The sequence below is a fragment of the Plutella xylostella genome, chromosome 10 (genome assembly GCF_932276165.1).
Source record: "Plutella xylostella chromosome 10, ilPluXylo3.1, whole genome shotgun sequence".
Lineage (NCBI taxonomy): Eukaryota > Metazoa > Arthropoda > Insecta > Lepidoptera > Plutellidae > Plutella > Plutella xylostella.
In genome coordinates, this window is record NC_063990.1 from 11,405,390 (window position 1) to 11,421,174 (window position 15,785).

The window sequence follows — 15,785 nt, forward strand, 5'->3', positions numbered from 1 at the left end:
TGTATGTGAACCCACCAACCCGCTGTGGACCAGCGTGGTGGGAAATGGTCCAAGCTTAGGAAGGCAGTTTATTTAAGAGAGCCAGGTGCAGGTACCTACCTATACAGAGAATAGAATAGACATTAAAAAATATTTATTTCTCAATTTCGCAAATACAAAAAATTATTACACGTTATGACAAAATAAACTTATTTAAACTTTGTTGTACCAAAAAATCAAGTAGGTACTTATTTTTACTTAATTTATCATTGCTTTCTATGTACAGAATGTTGCAATAGTGGTAGGTGTACATAGCTAAAATGGGGTGACTCAGGGGTCTACGAGTTTTTCAAATTCGCGATTTGTTATTTTTTTCTTCAATAGTAAAACTTCACCTGGCTAACAAAGTTTGTATGAAAAAGCATTTTTATTCGAATTTTGTGTTGTTCAAAATGACCTGCCTGAGTCAATCTCGACTCTTTCGCTTAATATACAGATTTTACTGCCCCTTGTATAAATGTTTTACGCAGTCGAAGTTCTTATAATAAGTTTGAAGCAACTGAACGGAAAACTTTCAAATCAAGCTTTTGTTTATTTTGATCTCTGGTCAGGGAAAATTTCTGAAATGGTCAGGGAAAGTCAGGGAAAAGTCAGGGAATTTTTCGGAACATTTTGAGTGGACACCCTGATAAATATGTTCTGCTCTAATTAAAGTGCTTATTTAAACTTTTTACACCAATACATTTGACTAATCTACGCTACACTTATAACTAATATAATACTATATGCACTAGGCAATTCATGATCACATATAACATTACCACGTACCCATAACTTATACATATACCCATGATCTAAGCTGCAAAGCAGGTTTTAAATGCACAGTGTACATGGTGCTAGAAAAAGAATTCTTCCTCTCTGGTCTTTCTAAGTACTGACAGGATAGCTGGCTCGTCAGCCGATCGCTCCTTCTGTGCCTTAGTTTTATACAGTGTTACAGAAATGAAATTGTCTATGACTAACTGAGACCCTTTTCAGCTTACAATACAATATCAGCCACTATCTTTTCCCTCCAAAGGGCTTCTTTAGTAGCCGTTTTCCCACCCGTCTAGCAGTGCAAAGTGGCGACTCCCGCGCTTTACTATCCTTGATAGTCCTCGCTAGTACAACATTGTCCTCGCTAGTACAACATGTCCCCGCTAGTACAACATTGTCCTCGCTAGTACAGCACCCTGGAGAGGTGCGTGCGGTACGCCTCTCTCACGGGCGCGTCGCCCGGGTACTCGCGCTCCTTCTCCTCGCTAGTACAACATTGTCCTCGCTAGTACAACATTGTCCTCGCTAGTACAACATAGTCCTCGCTAGTACAACTTCTCCTCGCCAGTACAACATGTCCTCGCTAGTACAGCACCCGGGACAGATGCGTCCGGTACGCCTCTCTCACGGGCGCGTCGCCCGGGTACTCGCTCTCCTTCTCCTCGTTGGGCACATACGCGAACCCGTCGAAGTGGCTGAAGTCCCGGGCGAGTTTTTCTTCGAGGTGGTACAGGCGGGTCGGCTCGGCCATTTCTCGCAGGTTCTCTGTAATAAATGTGTTTGTGTTTAGATAAACTCGAATGACAAAAATGTATTGATTGTTACAATGAATCAGGTGTTGTATTTTTGTGTTACATTTATAGTATTAGTTAGGATTAGGATATACACTCTTATACTCCCTCTGACTTAAATCTGCCTAGACAATACGATATGATTCAAAGGAGCAATAAGGTGGTGTATACGAGTGTCTGTCATAAAGCCTCGAATTCACTAGGGCACAAGTTCTGAGACTGTTACAGAACATCTACGGTGCGTGTTCTCAGAACATTTTGGTAACATGTCGTGATACAGAAGTCGCGCACGCGTCCACACTCTGCAACAGCGGTCGCTAGACCTAGTAAAAAAAATATACTCTATGCGCTAGACTGATGTCGCAGGAAGTTCTGTCTCGCGAGCCAAAACACGGAACCTGTTCTGCGACACGTAGATGTCGCTGTATAGTCGCGTGCGACGTCGCAGAACAGAGCGCGACGTCGCGGCGACACGTAGACGACATGTGCCTAGACAGGTTCTGCGACAATTTGTCGCCTAGTGAATACGAGGCTTAAATCTGGCATATTAGCTGTTCCCGCGAGCTTCGCTTGTCCTTAAAAAGTTTTCCCGTGGGAATTCCGGGATAAAAAGTAGCCTATGTTCTTTTTCAGGGTCTAGATATGTATACCAAATTTCATTCAAATCCGTCCAGTAGTTTTGGCGTGAAAGAGTAACAGACAGGCATCTTCTTCTTCTTCCTTGCCTTATCCTTATTTAGGGTCGGCTTTGTTCGTCATGTCACGCCATTTTACCCTATCCTCTGTCATATCCTCATTCACTCCACACTCTCTCATATTTTCTTTCACGCAATCAAGCCACGTCTTTCTTGGCTCTTGCGCCTTCCTACATCCTAACTAATCCTAATCCTAACTATCCTAACTAATATTATAAATGCGAAAGTAACTGTGTCAGTCTGTCTGTCTGTCTGTTACTCTTTCACGCCAAAACTACTGAACGGATTTGAATGAAATTTGGTATGCATATGGTCTAGACCTTGAGAAAGAACATAGGCTACTTTTAATCCCAGAATTTCCACGGGAAAACTTTTTAAGGCGAAGCGAAGATCGCGGGGACAGCTACTAGGATATAATTCAACGGAGCAATAAGGTGCTATATACACGAGTGATCTTCATAAATCTGGCATATATTACCTTGCGCCACGTAGCGGCTGCTGTAGTCGGCGGCGAGCACGCTGTAGAAGGGCTGCTGCGCGCCCGCCGCCAGCTCGTGCACGCGCATGCGCTCCTGTGGGTAGAGGGGGGTGGGTTAGAATAGACAGGCATTTGGAATAAGTAAATAATACATTCGTTTATTTGAAAATATTACAGACATTAAGGTCGTTTGTCTACCGCACGACGTCATCGTCACGTACGTAAAAAAGGACAACAATAGTTTTGTCTTAGCCTAAAATGACAACATTGCGGCCGGTCGCCATTTTAAGTGGCAGCAAACCAACCAATGACGAAAGAAACGACATTGCAACCAACCTACCAACAAGCACTTCAGTTGTCAAAGCGACTTGCTTGTTCCAATTTTTCAAGGAAATTGGCCGCCATTTTAGTTGGCATTGGCAGCTGAGTTTAGGTATGCACGTTTTTTCATGGGTATGTCAAGTCCTCCTTTTTCTTTCGTCATTGGTACGTCACTATACTGTGAGCACATCACTATTTATTTTATTTTATTTTATTTTACAAAAATAGACACACCAACAGCACATATGATCATACATTATCAAGACATAATTAAAGGTAAGTATTATTATTCTATCTATGCACCAATTACAGGCGTGCAACAGCATTCAATAGGACTAACGTAAACAGTAATTTAAAATTTAAATAAAATTATTGTTAACATGCAAAATCTAAACTAAAATATACAATATAAAGCCATGTACAATAGAATTATAATATACATATATTTACAAACCTAAATTGCTTAAATGAATGAAATGAATTAAAAATAAATTAAGAATATATACAAATAAAATCGATTTATAATAATTATTACTATACCTGCCACATGGGGGGCAGGTGGTACATCACTATACTGCGAGCACATCACTATACCTGCCACATGGGCGGCGCCTGGCAGCGCGCGTCCCAGCCGCGGACCACGCCCACGTACTCGTACTGCAGGTGGTAGCACACCATGCCCACGCAGTACAGGAGCCCGCTGTGTGGTACATCACTATACTGCGAGCACATCACTATACCTGCCACATGGGCGGCGCCTGGCAGCGCGCGTCCCAGCCGCGGACCACGCCCACGTACTCGTACTGCAGGTGGTAGCACACCATGCCCACGCAGTACAGGAGCCCGCTGTGTGGTACATCACTATACTGCGAGCACATCACTATACCTGCCACATGGGCGGCGCCTGGCAGCGCGCGTCCCAGCCGCGGACCACGCCCACGTACTCGTACTGCAGGTGGTAGCACACCATGCCCACGCAGTACAGGAGCCCGCTGTGTGGTACATCACTATACTGCGAGCACATCACTATACCTGCCACATGGGCGGCGCCTGGCAGCGCGCGTCCCAGCCGCGGACCACGCCCACGTACTCGTACTGCAGGTGGTAGCACACCATGCCCACGCAGTACAGGAGCCCGCTGTGTGGTACATCACTATACTGCGAGCACATCACTATACCTGCCACATGGGCGGCGCCTGGCAGCGCGCGTCCCAGCCGCGGACCACGCCCACGTACTCGTACTGCAGGTGGTAGCACACCATGCCCACGCAGTACAGGAGCCCGCTGTGTGGTACATCACTATACTGCGAGCACATCACTATACCTGCCACATGGGCGGCGCCTGGCAGCGCGCGTCCCAGCCGCGGACCACGCCCACGTACTCGTACTGCAGGTGGTAGCACACCATGCCCACGCAGTACAGGAGCCCGCTGTGTGGTACATCACTATACTGCGAGCACATCACTATACCTGCCACATGGGCGGCGCCTGGCAGCGCGCGTCCCAGCCGCGGACCACGCCCACGTACTCGTACTGCAGGTGGTAGCACACCATGCCCACGCAGTACAGGAGACCGCTTTGCGAGTGCTGTTTAACCACTGGCTGGAATAGAATAGAATAGAATATCTCTTTATTGGACGTAAAATTTTACAATTATTTGTCCATTGTCATATTACTCTACCACCATTTCACAAAGGCCCTGTCATGTAAGGAGGAAAGAAATGGCGAAAGAAAAGGGACAGGTTTGATAAGTCACGTTAGGAAGGGTTAATATTAACGTACAGGAGCCCGCTTTGCGAGTGGTGCTTTACTACCGGCTGTGGGAGGGAAAGGGTTGGTTAGGATGGTTATTAAAGGGTTGATATTAAGGTAAACTTCCTAGTAGTTTGGCCGTGACGCTACGACGGTTTTCTTTGAACGCTAAGTCACAGGCAGCTGTCAGACGCTGCATCGGTGTCACTGCTATACATGCAAGTATACCGCTAATGAAATATTACACTAAAGTGATTTAAAATGGTTTTTTTCTTACTTTTCTTGTTATTTTGTTGTCGTGTTGTTGGGTATTCGTCAACATCCATATGATCTCTCGGTACGATTCGTTCATCTGTAACCAAATTTAAATTTATTTATTTATATAAGGCACATCAACAGTACATGTTACAATACACATATAAATTAAGAAAGGTTAGAGAGGTACTTATCAATAACATGTACCAATTACAGACATGCTCAACACTAAGTTAGTTAGGCATATAACAAAACATAAAAATAATCACAATAAAAAAAAACAGTTTAGTTTTACAAGAAAAAGGAAAAGAAAACTTTAAATATGCTTCAAACTTTAACTTTAACTCACATTCTTTAAAATTCTGACATGAAAACAGATAAATTATCATAAACACACGCATGCGTACAGTCTGTAATAATTCGGTAAGCAACATATAGATAGATATATAGATAAATAAGTTATTTATTTACTTAACACAACACATACACAGGTTACACAGCAAGATTACTAACATTAAGTTTAAGATTACATAAACACACAACATTAATATGAGACAGACAGATAGATAAGCAACATGTGTATTTATAATATTAGCAAAAGGGTTCTGACTCAGTATAATATTATGATTATAATTAAATAATAACACAGCGATGGTATTCTGCCAGGACTGGCTGACTGAATGTAAGTAAGTACACCACCACCATGGTCTGTTAGATCATTAACACCCCTGTTACATTGTAATGTCATCAATTTCTTGACAGATGTGTCAAAAGTCAACAACTAAAATAATCCCTTATTATGATCTAACAGAGTATGGTAAAACTAGGGCTCAACCTGTAACATATCGGGAACTAAGAGAAAAAAAACGCATCACTTACAGACTTCAAATTGATCAAGTCATCGGTCACGAAGCTGGCGCGGGCGGGGTCCGCTATCCTCCTCGCCACCAGCGGCGCCAGCGGCCGGTACTCGCCGCGCTCCTGTCCCGCCGGCAGCAGCGGCGACAGCAGAACCAGGTTCTCCGAGTTACTGGAATAGGGACTTAGGAGTGTTGTTGTATTGGTTGTAGACCGGTAGAATGGTGAGCGTCTTAAATTTACTAAATAAGAGCAATGTACTAGAAAAATGCGATCAGTTAAAATTCAGAAACATATTGCAGATTAATCTACATATATGTATATCTAACCATAGACAGACACATAGCTAACTTGTAACAAAATTACAATGGGAGATTTTCAACCATAGACAAAAACCGATTAAAGATGCCGGCATCTAAAAAATGCAGTGCTGTTGAGTATGAAGTCACCTATAATCGATTTTTGTCTATGGTTGAAAATCTCCCATTACGCCACAACAATACAAAAAACACTCACCAATTCTGTATAGCGCCCATATTCTCCCTAAACACGCGCGCCAAGTAATCCAGCAGCGACTTCGAATTATACTTGATATCCCCATCATTCACCCCACTTGAGAACGGGCACTGTTGCTTCTTCCCTATATCCCCGGTGTTCAAGTTGATGACGTAAGCGGGGGTGGATAGGGGGTGGTAGGTGGTTCGGTACTCGAGATAGAGATGGTGAGGAAAGGCGATCAGTTCGATCCGTACGCCGCAGCGTCGTGCGACTCCGGAGTAGATGATGGCGACGGCCGCCGCGTGGCCGCAACCGGTTTTTATTGTCTGGGGGGGAGAAAAAGGTGGTGAATAAGTTCTGCAGGCTTAGTACTAGAAAGTACGAAAGTTTCTTCTTTTTCAATTATACCTAACTAAGAATGCAGAAACTTAATAATATACCTACTGTATTAAATATCTAAAAGCATTCATTCACCCCTATTCTTCCTATTATCGTGTCGGTGAAAAACACAAGAGTTAGACTAGCATTTATCACCGATTGCGGACTGCTCGGGGTGCGCCGAAGGTGTCCAAGAAACTGTTGATATACAACTCTCGAGGAGGCCTTGGGAGGAGCGCGCGGCATTATTTGGTAGCTCCTTTTGAGTCATACAGCTTCAACTCACCCGCGTGATGTTGAGCGTCTCGAGGTTGGCCCCGTCGGCCACTGAGACGCGCCGCTCCTTGAACAGCCGCTGCGCCAGCGCCGCTAGCACCTTGCCGCTGTCCTGCAATATGCAATCACGTGAGCAAGACTATAGAGTGTGGAGTTGTATTTGAACATGTTGAAGTGGGGGAGGTATAGTGGGTTTTGTGAGCAATGAGTTATGACGTGGTTGAAATAACTCTGGTTTTGGCTGACTCACCGTGGTGAAAGGATTAGCCTGTTACTATATCACTTTGCTTCCTATGAATTCATACAGGGTGTCCCAAAAGTCAACGTCATCCCTTAAAGGGCTGATAGGTCAGCTCATGAGAGGCCAGAATATCACAATATGACCTGAGTAAAAACTCGATAATTTTCGAGATATTGACACTTTTATAAATTTGCTGAAAATCGACACCTTGGATCAGTTTTTTGCGTGCCGCCGGTACAAAAATCCATATTGTTAGAATTTGTTTGGTGTTGCATCACCCTGTATAGCCCTGCTATTGATCGCAGTCAAAAAAAATATCGAGTAATGCTGTATGTTTAAAAAAAACACGGTTTTCAAAGTCATAAAAGGTAATCGTATTTTTTTATAAACAACTTTGACTCTACATACTGTAAAAAAAATATACCACGCAAACCTGGCACCTTATTTGAAAAGATTGCTCATTTAATGCAGTTTCTAAAATGCTATGAAACGTTGCTATTGTTTCAATTAACAAAAAAGTTATTGCTATTTTAGTACAAAACGACCTCGATGTAAAATTATTTAAAGGAAATTTATCTGACTGAATTTATTAAGGGTAAGTCATGTTGGAATGAGTAAAAGTAAAATAGGTGGTGGGGTCAGCCGTGGCAACATAGATAACGCAAAAATAGCTAAGAAAAAACTTACCAAACTCTTATAAAACATATTTTGCGTTTTTTACACCTTATTTAAAAAAACAAACATTTATTGACTTTTATTTTTATTTCTCAAAATTATAACACCACATTATTATATTAAGTACATAATCAGCAAAAAATAATACTCATTCATGGTCATAATCATAATTTTGAGAGTTTGGTTTTGTTTAACAATAACTTTAAAATGAATTACAAGTAATTAGAGGTAATGTTAATGACAAAATGATCTGTCCCTTTTATGGATACTGTGGGTGTACAATGTACATGTGTAAGCGTTTTACTTGTACAATATCACACATTAGCACTACTCAGGAATGTACGTTACCATGAACTACATTTATGGGGAATGTGGAGTTGCTATAGTCCACTTTTTTCGAGAAAGATACTCAAAATGCGTTTTTTTTATTAACTGTGACAACGTCACTTCTCCCACTCCCGGCCACACCACCTATTTTACTTTTACTCATTCCAACATGACTTTCCCCTAATAAATTCAGTCAGATAAATTTCCTTCAAACAATTTTACATCGAGGTCATTTTGTACTAAAATAGGAATAACTTTTTTGTTAATTGAAACAATAGCAACGTTTCATAGCATTTTAGAAACTGCATTAAATGAGCAATCTTTTCAAATAAGGTGCCAGGTTTGCGTGGTATATTTTTTTTACAGTATGTAGAGTCAAAGTTGTTTATAAAAAAATACGATTACCTTTTATGACTTTGAAAACCGTGTTTTTTTTAAACATACAGCATTACTCGATATATTTTTTTTCACTGCGATCAATAGTAGGGCTATACAGGGTGATGCAACACCAAACAAATTCTAACAATATGGATTTTTGTACCGGCGGCACACAAAAAACTGATCCAAGGTGTCGATTTTCAGCAAATTTATAAAAGTGACAATATCTCGAAAATTATCGAGTTTTTACTGAGGTAATATTGTGATATTCTGGACTCTCATGAGCTGACCTATCAGCCCTTTAAGGGATGACGTTGACTTTTGGGACACCCTGTATATCCTATAAATATTCGAATCAGTGGTTTCACTTTCATTATGCTTCCTCATTAACTATATCCCATTCCACGGGGAAAGACGTCAGAACAAGGGTTCTGTTAGAACTTTAGTTACATTCGAATAAGGGTAGTTTTTGTTTGTATCAAAATCCCCACGGAATGGGATATAGTAAACCTTCTGTTAAATTTACAATCACTGGCTGCCGTGCGCTGTACAACCATTACAGTTAGTTAGTTACCTGTGGGTTCCACTGGTTGTCTTCCAGGTGCTGCGCCCAGGCGGCGCGCGCGGCGGGGTCGCTGCGGCGCGCCGGGTGTGTAGGCTCCAGCAACTGAAGGACTTGCTCTGCTAGCTCAGTTAGCTGCAACGTGACAAATGTTTCATGAAGAGGGTCTGGAGGGTCGCGAGTCTGGACCTGACTTATTGCATAGGTAAATAGTCAAAGTATCATAAGAAATAACACTGGGCTGCACACTGGTAAAGATTCCCATTACCCATTAGGCTTTAGCCTTGCCATCTGGGCAGACATATCTGATCAAGATGAACATTAAGAAGAAGTTGAGATTCTAAATAACGGTTTGATTCTCACCTTGTTGTCAATTTCCTCATATTCATAGACCATGGAGGTGTCAGTCCATTGTAAAAAGAAGTGGAGAATTTTCTCTGGAGCCAAATCATTCATTCTCTGCATCTGGGCATCTTTTATCATTAGATAGTTGTGAAACAGATATCTTAGTACTATTTTGGCATAGTGGACATCAGTTAACCTGTATGGCCTGTAAATAAATATGATAATTAAGTAATTGTTTGCAAATACAAAACATTGTTTAAAATATATTTTGTAATGTTAAATTAGAGCACTGCATTTACATCTGTATGAAAGCTTTACTCTCCTTCTCTTCTCAAATACTTTATTAATCTACTATACACATATTTGTATTCTACATATCTAAATGCTTTATATCCGTATGGTTTTTATTTTCGCAGAACCTGAGATAGCCTATTCCTGAACCACTCAGTCCCTTAAAACACTAATGAGGAACCAATACCTTATAAAATTATACAGCTAGTAACAAAAGATATATAAGATAGACTCACTTCTCTGGAATCCAGATCCAGCCCACAATGTTGTGCTCCTTCCTCACAATCTCACTGAGAATGGAGATGCACAGGTAGTAATTAATATTGTTTACCAATGCATACTTGATTACATCTGCCATATCATCCATTGTTATATCAGTTTGCCTCCTGAAATAAACAATTTTTTTATAAAAAAAACAAGGATTTTTGTTAAGTCTAAACATTGTAATCATATGCACACCGCAAAAATGGGCCAGGCAGGGATGTATTGGGTGAATTTCCTGAACTGGCTCAACATCGCGAAGAGTGGTGGTGCTTCACTTTTGCCCTTGGCTCCCAAGTGGAGATTGGGACTAAGAAGTGAGTAAATATTGTTTATGACATTATTCAGTCTTACCAGAAGAATTTAGGAGACATGTTTGCTATTTCAGTATGTAATGTTTTCCTCAGAGTGTAGTAGCTGGTCGCTTGCTGGAGCCAGTTCCCATCACAATGCTGCTCAATGACTTCAAACACATCAGGTTTTAGTCTGAAACAGTAATTAAAATTCATAAACATTATGTACAAATAAATGATACTATTGTCATAAATCCAACAGGTGAGCAAGTTCCATTACAATTTAAATAAATTATAACACATCCCTGATATAGGAAAAGGAGCCTGCATCACTATACCCTTCTATATAATTACCTTTACAAAATTAATAAACATATCAATGGACGAAAGGAAGAGTAAATTAAGGGATGTAATTGTTGATACATCAACTAGTTTCAGGTGTTCATTTTCAATATTGTACGGTGTTTGAAGGAGTAGTAGTAGGATAATGAAGGCCAAGAGGGTTGTGAAAGGCCTATGTCCAGCTGATAATGATGATTTCTTGATAAATGATTAGTAAACAGCTGTGGGAAGGAAGGGGTTGGGGTTTCAATCCAAGCATATGGAAGGGAACAGATGGTACATATATATTATCACTTACGAGTTTTTTAGTTTTCGTTTCCAAAGACTCGGGTCAGATAGGACCAGCTCATGATAGCTCTTGCAAGTAGCCCCGAAGTTGAGAACATCAGTGTTGTTCAGTACTTTATCACCCAATATAAGATAAATCAATTCGTCTGGTAAATACATAAAGTAGTTCACAGGTTCAGACTCCATCTTTGACGATATTTTAAAATATGTTTGCAATAGTGAGATTTTCACATTTTAGATTACAAGAAGAATACAAAATGAAATAACAATTTTTGTAGAAACAATCGATGCAAAACATGAAAATATTGAAAAAAATCAAAAACTTCAAAAAGAATAACACGCCACAGAATAAAACAATTACTACAGAACAAAAAAAGAGACGCTTCCTCAGGATAATAACTATCTAGCCATTTGGTAAAACCAAGTAAAACTTTGGCAGTTTATGAGTGTACCTGAGTTAAACTGACTGCTGAGCTCTGAGCTATTAGGGGAACAAATTAGCGACTGAAGAACTGGGGAAGTGGGTTCAGAAGCCGCACCGGCGTTCACTTTTTTCTCCCGTTGACTCGTCACAGCTCAGAATAATAATGGCATGGCACAGGGCTTGGAGACACACTTTGTGATGGTTCGCGGGCACTCGTTGGCCAAGTCCTGATTCACGATAGCACGATAGGTACCCGCAAACCTTGATAAGTGTGACGCCAGCATGTAGAATGTATTTTTCATGAGTTGCTGTCGATTGCGGCTCCTTGCCATGGATTGTGTGTCTTGCAAGCGAAACCACCCGCTCTTCGTTTTATCTATTTTGCACTACGGTTGATCGTTACCCTACCTAGCATCGCCTTTTAGGAGAAAGAACCGCGTCCGGAATGGATCTTGTAGGTATTATATTATTATATCATATGAACTACTTATTTGGTATCCGCTCCTTTACGACGCAGTCTTAGTATAAAGACACTGCCCGACGCTTCTGCCGGCAATACTCCAATCAAAGCAGCCAATGAAAGCAAGTAAGGGGTGGAAGATTATGTTTCTTGTCAATATTCACTCAGGCCGAGCAACATAGGCAAATTACATCTAGATATGAGGGTGGTTGTAAGTTCTTACAGGTAGTTACTGGTAATCGGGTGGATCGATATACCTTTCAACAGCCCAACAGCTCGCCATAAATGATACAAACATTACAGTTACAAAGTACCCAAGTAAGTAAGTACTTAGGTAAGTAGGTACATAAAGTTCCAAACAGAGTCACTAGTTATGTATTTTATGGGTATTGATTAAATAATTGTGTTTGTTTAGTCACGCGATTTATACAACAATACTATTAAGTACTTAGTTATACATATATGATGGTAGGCTGCGGGGTACCAAACCAAATAGGTACCTACCTACTCCGCCATCGGCATTGATTCGACGTGATAATGATCTTTTCAACTGATATCCATTACATAAATCTAATATTCATTGCATACCATTCGTGTTATTGTTATAATAAGTTTATAAAAACAACGAAATACCATTTGCATGCGATGCGGCATTCATCAAATGGACGTGGATATGAAGACGTTTCTGCCGCTAAAAGCAGTCAAATTATTTAAATCATGTGAATTTTTTACGTAACTAAGTAGTTTATATTCGTAAAGTGTTTATTTAACCATGGTTTTGGTTTACAGTTGTTGTTTTTGGTTCTCTTTACGACTTGGAGGAATAATCATAGGAGTATTGTCGTTAGTAAGTGCTTAACTACCTAATGTTGACCTAATACTTATCTCCTATCCGTTTCCGAGCGGTAAGTAGTTCAATTCAAATTTAACGTTCGCGTCGTTTTATAAATCTCAACAATTTAATAATCACTATATTCTACCTTCCTCCTCACCCATTACCAGCAACCTAGTATTGCTGTCTGAGGTCGTCGGTCCAGCGGGCTGGATGTTGTCCCTAGCTACGTTAGCCAGTTGTTGTGGTCTCCACTCGGGAAGTCGTGTAGGTACCCCACGGTGATCCCAGAAGTCCCTTACTGCATCATCAATGAAGAAATCGAGCGACACACTTAAAAATATGCAATCATAATGTTAATTTTCATTACTTACAGATACAGGCAATTATAGTTTTAGTACTATGCAGTATAGCGTACGGCTACACAGACGATATCAAAGAAACATTAACGCATTGGATTAACGATATGGAGTTGGTGTACACCGAACCTGTGTTTGAAACCATTTTAGCAGGTAGGCGTAGTTAAAACTACAAAACTGTTAAAACACGTAGTAGGTACTTACCTAGCTCGTATAGGCATAGGTACCTAGCCAAGCCCTATGCCAAATGTATCTTGAATTAAATTCTATAATCGTATGAAGCATGCACCCTACGAAAAGTTTTAAATAAAATATTATTTTCAGATCCAAATAAATATCTAACAGTAACGATAACTTTAATGACCATTTACATAGTGCTGTGCGGATTATACATCTATGGAGCTTATTATGTAAGTACCTAACTTAGTTAATATTTTTATTTTATTTTCCTTATTAACCTGACCAGTCGACGATCTGACAAATAGTTATAAGATCACATACAGAAAGAAAGCTGTTACTGACTGCCCAAGGTGCTCGAGACATACCTATACAGTTGATACGGCACTCGGCTTTTCATGCACCCTACCACCTAACAACCGACACTGTAGCCCCCCGGTGCTATTTCCAGTGTATGGTGACGCTGATGCTGGGCTTCGTGGTGGCGGAGCTGGCGCGGCTGCTGGCTCTAGCGGGGCTGCTCACCACGTGGCTGGTCGTGGCCAAGGAGAACTCCATGGACATCGGGCAGCTGATTGGGGCGAGCGTGCTGAGCGGGTTCTTGCTACGTAAGTATAAAGACGATGATGGTGATGCCAAATTCGATCAGCGTGCTTTGTCTTCATTGATGCCATGTTAAGTCGCTGAGGGTATCAAAGACTACTACTAGAGGGTATTATGGAAAACTAAGCTACCCAAATAGACCGATAATTACGCCTAGTAGTACGTAAGTTATATAAATCAATGTTGACCTTAATTCTGAGTCTGTCACTTTCTGCCGTATGCTGTTAAAGCATGACAGCAATAGATTTACGATCTACCAGCAGTTTAAAGTTACTGAAGAGCTGTGATTGGACCATGCATTCACGAGCAAAACAAATGACAGCTCCTGACTCTCGATAGATGTTTCTTGCTCCTGTCTTAACCAACGTGTAACGTGTATATGTTCTCCTGTTCCAGTGGGCATGTGGTACCTGTGGGTGTGTTCGTGCAGCCTGCCCGCGCTGGTGCAGCTCACGGAGCGGGAGGAGCAGGCCGAGAGCCTCGCGCGGCTGCGGCGCCTGCTGCAGCAGGAGGCCGGGCAGCGGGAGATGTATGGAGCCGATGTGACGCATTATATGAGATAGACACGAGCAGGCCGAGAGCATCGCCTAAAACCCTACCATCATGTTATACACCTATGTTTCACAAATACATAATTTGATTCGAATTCCGCGGCGACGGCTGCTGCTGCAGCAGGAGACGGGGCAGAGAGAGATGTATGCCACCGACGTGGCGCACTATCTCAGATAATCACGGCCAGTAGTCTGACTGTGAGGGACGGGGGCAATATGAGCCCCCGGCTTAACGCACTATGTCAGATGAATAAGATAAGTAGTTTTATTGTCATGTTGGTGTTTTATTCATCATTCAGAGATCCCTGTTCTCAAAATACTCTCCACCGCATTCAAAAAAGGTGTGTGAGTCCTAGAGTCTCCTACCAGCAGAGCATAAGATATCGTATGTAGGTATCCCAAAAAACAAAAGAAAACTAAGACGAGCGCACAAATCATTTACTTCAACACAAAACATCCCTCTTTCCACATCTAGGCGTATATTTCAATCTGGTAGTTGAGTGCGGTGCCGCGCTGGCTCTTGAGCCGTATGTTGACGTAGGGCGTCCCCACGCCGCCCGCGATCACCGTGGCCACCGCCTCCGTGTGGTCCAGGTCTCGAGCTATCACGCCCTGGAAGATATGGGGAGGTTATTTATAGCTTGGTGGTAGAAGGTAGGATGAAAACAAGGTAGGATATCTTTTAAGGGCGTCGTCGTCGATGAGAGACTAGAGTTGGACTAGCCAGTCAGTTTAGTTGTGAGTCTTGATTTTGTAAATCTCAAATTATTATGAAGAGAAGGATGTGGATAGGATACAATAAATTATTATCACTGACAAGAGAGTAGATCGACTAATCGATCGAACTGATCCGAATTTTGCCATGAAGATAAATATAACAGAGATGCCTAGGTGTACACAAAAATAGAACTCAAATTTACCTTAATAATCTGCTGTGTCGGGTCCGAATAGAACACTGTCTTCACCCTCTTCTTGAAGGGGAATGCCATGTACTCCGCCTTCTGTTGATACACCAGGCGGTTGTTATAGCTGGTGCCTACCATGAGGTCACTGGCTAGGGACACCCCCACACAGAGGAGAAACACACACAGCACTATTGATAATTTCATTTTAAAGTAAAAATGTTAAATTTTTGGATTGTATACAAGCCGCACCGAAATACGCGAGGTATTGTAATGAAGTATGTTTTGTGTGTGATGCGTGAGTCACTGGGAACAGTGTGAAATCTGAGAACATAGTTCATTATGTCAAAGATAAGAGCGACGGATGAATTGTGAGT

General features: G+C 41.5%; 3 protein-coding genes across 3 annotated transcripts; 1 reads left to right on the forward strand and 2 right to left on the reverse strand.

Moving 5' to 3' along the window:
* Positions 1-673: 673 nt before the first annotated feature.
* On the reverse strand, positions 674-11,355 carry LOC105391122. The gene is made up of 17 exons (XM_048623783.1): positions 11,111-11,355; positions 10,532-10,663; positions 10,153-10,302; positions 9,644-9,830; positions 9,293-9,415; positions 7,108-7,209; positions 6,462-6,769; positions 5,956-6,129; positions 5,110-5,194; positions 4,546-4,682; positions 4,409-4,510; positions 4,263-4,364; positions 4,117-4,218; positions 3,967-4,072; positions 3,675-3,935; positions 2,760-2,853; positions 674-1,560 (listed from the first exon to the last, which is right to left on the reverse strand). Exons 1-17 carry the CDS (start codon positions 11,284-11,286, stop codon positions 1,379-1,381), a joined length of 2,523 nt encoding a protein of 840 aa, XP_048479740.1. The 5' UTR covers positions 11,287-11,355; the 3' UTR covers positions 674-1,378.
* A 1,148-nt stretch (positions 11,356-12,503) lies between these two features.
* LOC105391134 lies at positions 12,504-14,691 on the forward strand. The gene is made up of 5 exons (XM_011562563.3): positions 12,504-12,831; positions 13,193-13,328; positions 13,500-13,585; positions 13,804-13,960; positions 14,352-14,691. The coding sequence occupies exons 1-5, from the start codon at positions 12,757-12,759 to the stop codon at positions 14,516-14,518; spliced, it is 621 nt and encodes a 206-aa protein (XP_011560865.3). The 5' UTR covers positions 12,504-12,756; the 3' UTR covers positions 14,519-14,691.
* A 239-nt stretch (positions 14,692-14,930) lies between these two features.
* LOC105391150 lies at positions 14,931-15,710 on the reverse strand. The gene is made up of 2 exons (XM_011562583.3): positions 15,427-15,710; positions 14,931-15,118 (listed from the first exon to the last, which is right to left on the reverse strand). The coding sequence occupies exons 1-2, from the start codon at positions 15,613-15,615 to the stop codon at positions 14,978-14,980; spliced, it is 330 nt and encodes a 109-aa protein (XP_011560885.3). The 5' UTR covers positions 15,616-15,710; the 3' UTR covers positions 14,931-14,977.
* Between the last annotated feature and the right edge of the window lie 75 nt (positions 15,711-15,785).

Coding starts and splice junctions, on each gene's coding strand:
- LOC105391122 (XM_048623783.1), bottom strand. CDS start 11,286: ATGGAGTCTGAACCTGTGAACTACTTTATGTATTTACCAGACGAATTG. Junction 4,683..5,109: donor ACAACAAAATAACAAGAAAA/GTAAGAAAAAAA, acceptor ATTCTATTCCAG/CCAGTGGTTAAACAGCACTC. Junction 4,073..4,116: donor TGCCAGGCGCCGCCCATGTG/GCAGGTATAGTG, acceptor TGTACCACACAG/CGGGCTCCTGTACTGCGTGG.
- LOC105391134 (XM_011562563.3), top strand. CDS start 12,757: ATGGTTTTGGTTTACAGTTGTTGTTTTTGGTTCTCTTTACGACTTGGA. Junction 13,329..13,499: donor GTTTGAAACCATTTTAGCAG/GTAGGCGTAGTT, acceptor TATTATTTTCAG/ATCCAAATAAATATCTAACA. Junction 13,961..14,351: donor GCTGAGCGGGTTCTTGCTAC/GTAAGTATAAAG, acceptor CTCCTGTTCCAG/TGGGCATGTGGTACCTGTGG.
- LOC105391150 (XM_011562583.3), bottom strand. CDS start 15,615: ATGAAATTATCAATAGTGCTGTGTGTGTTTCTCCTCTGTGTGGGGGTG. Junction 15,119..15,426: donor CGACACAGCAGATTATTAAG/GTAAATTTGAGT, acceptor CATATCTTCCAG/GGCGTGATAGCTCGAGACCT.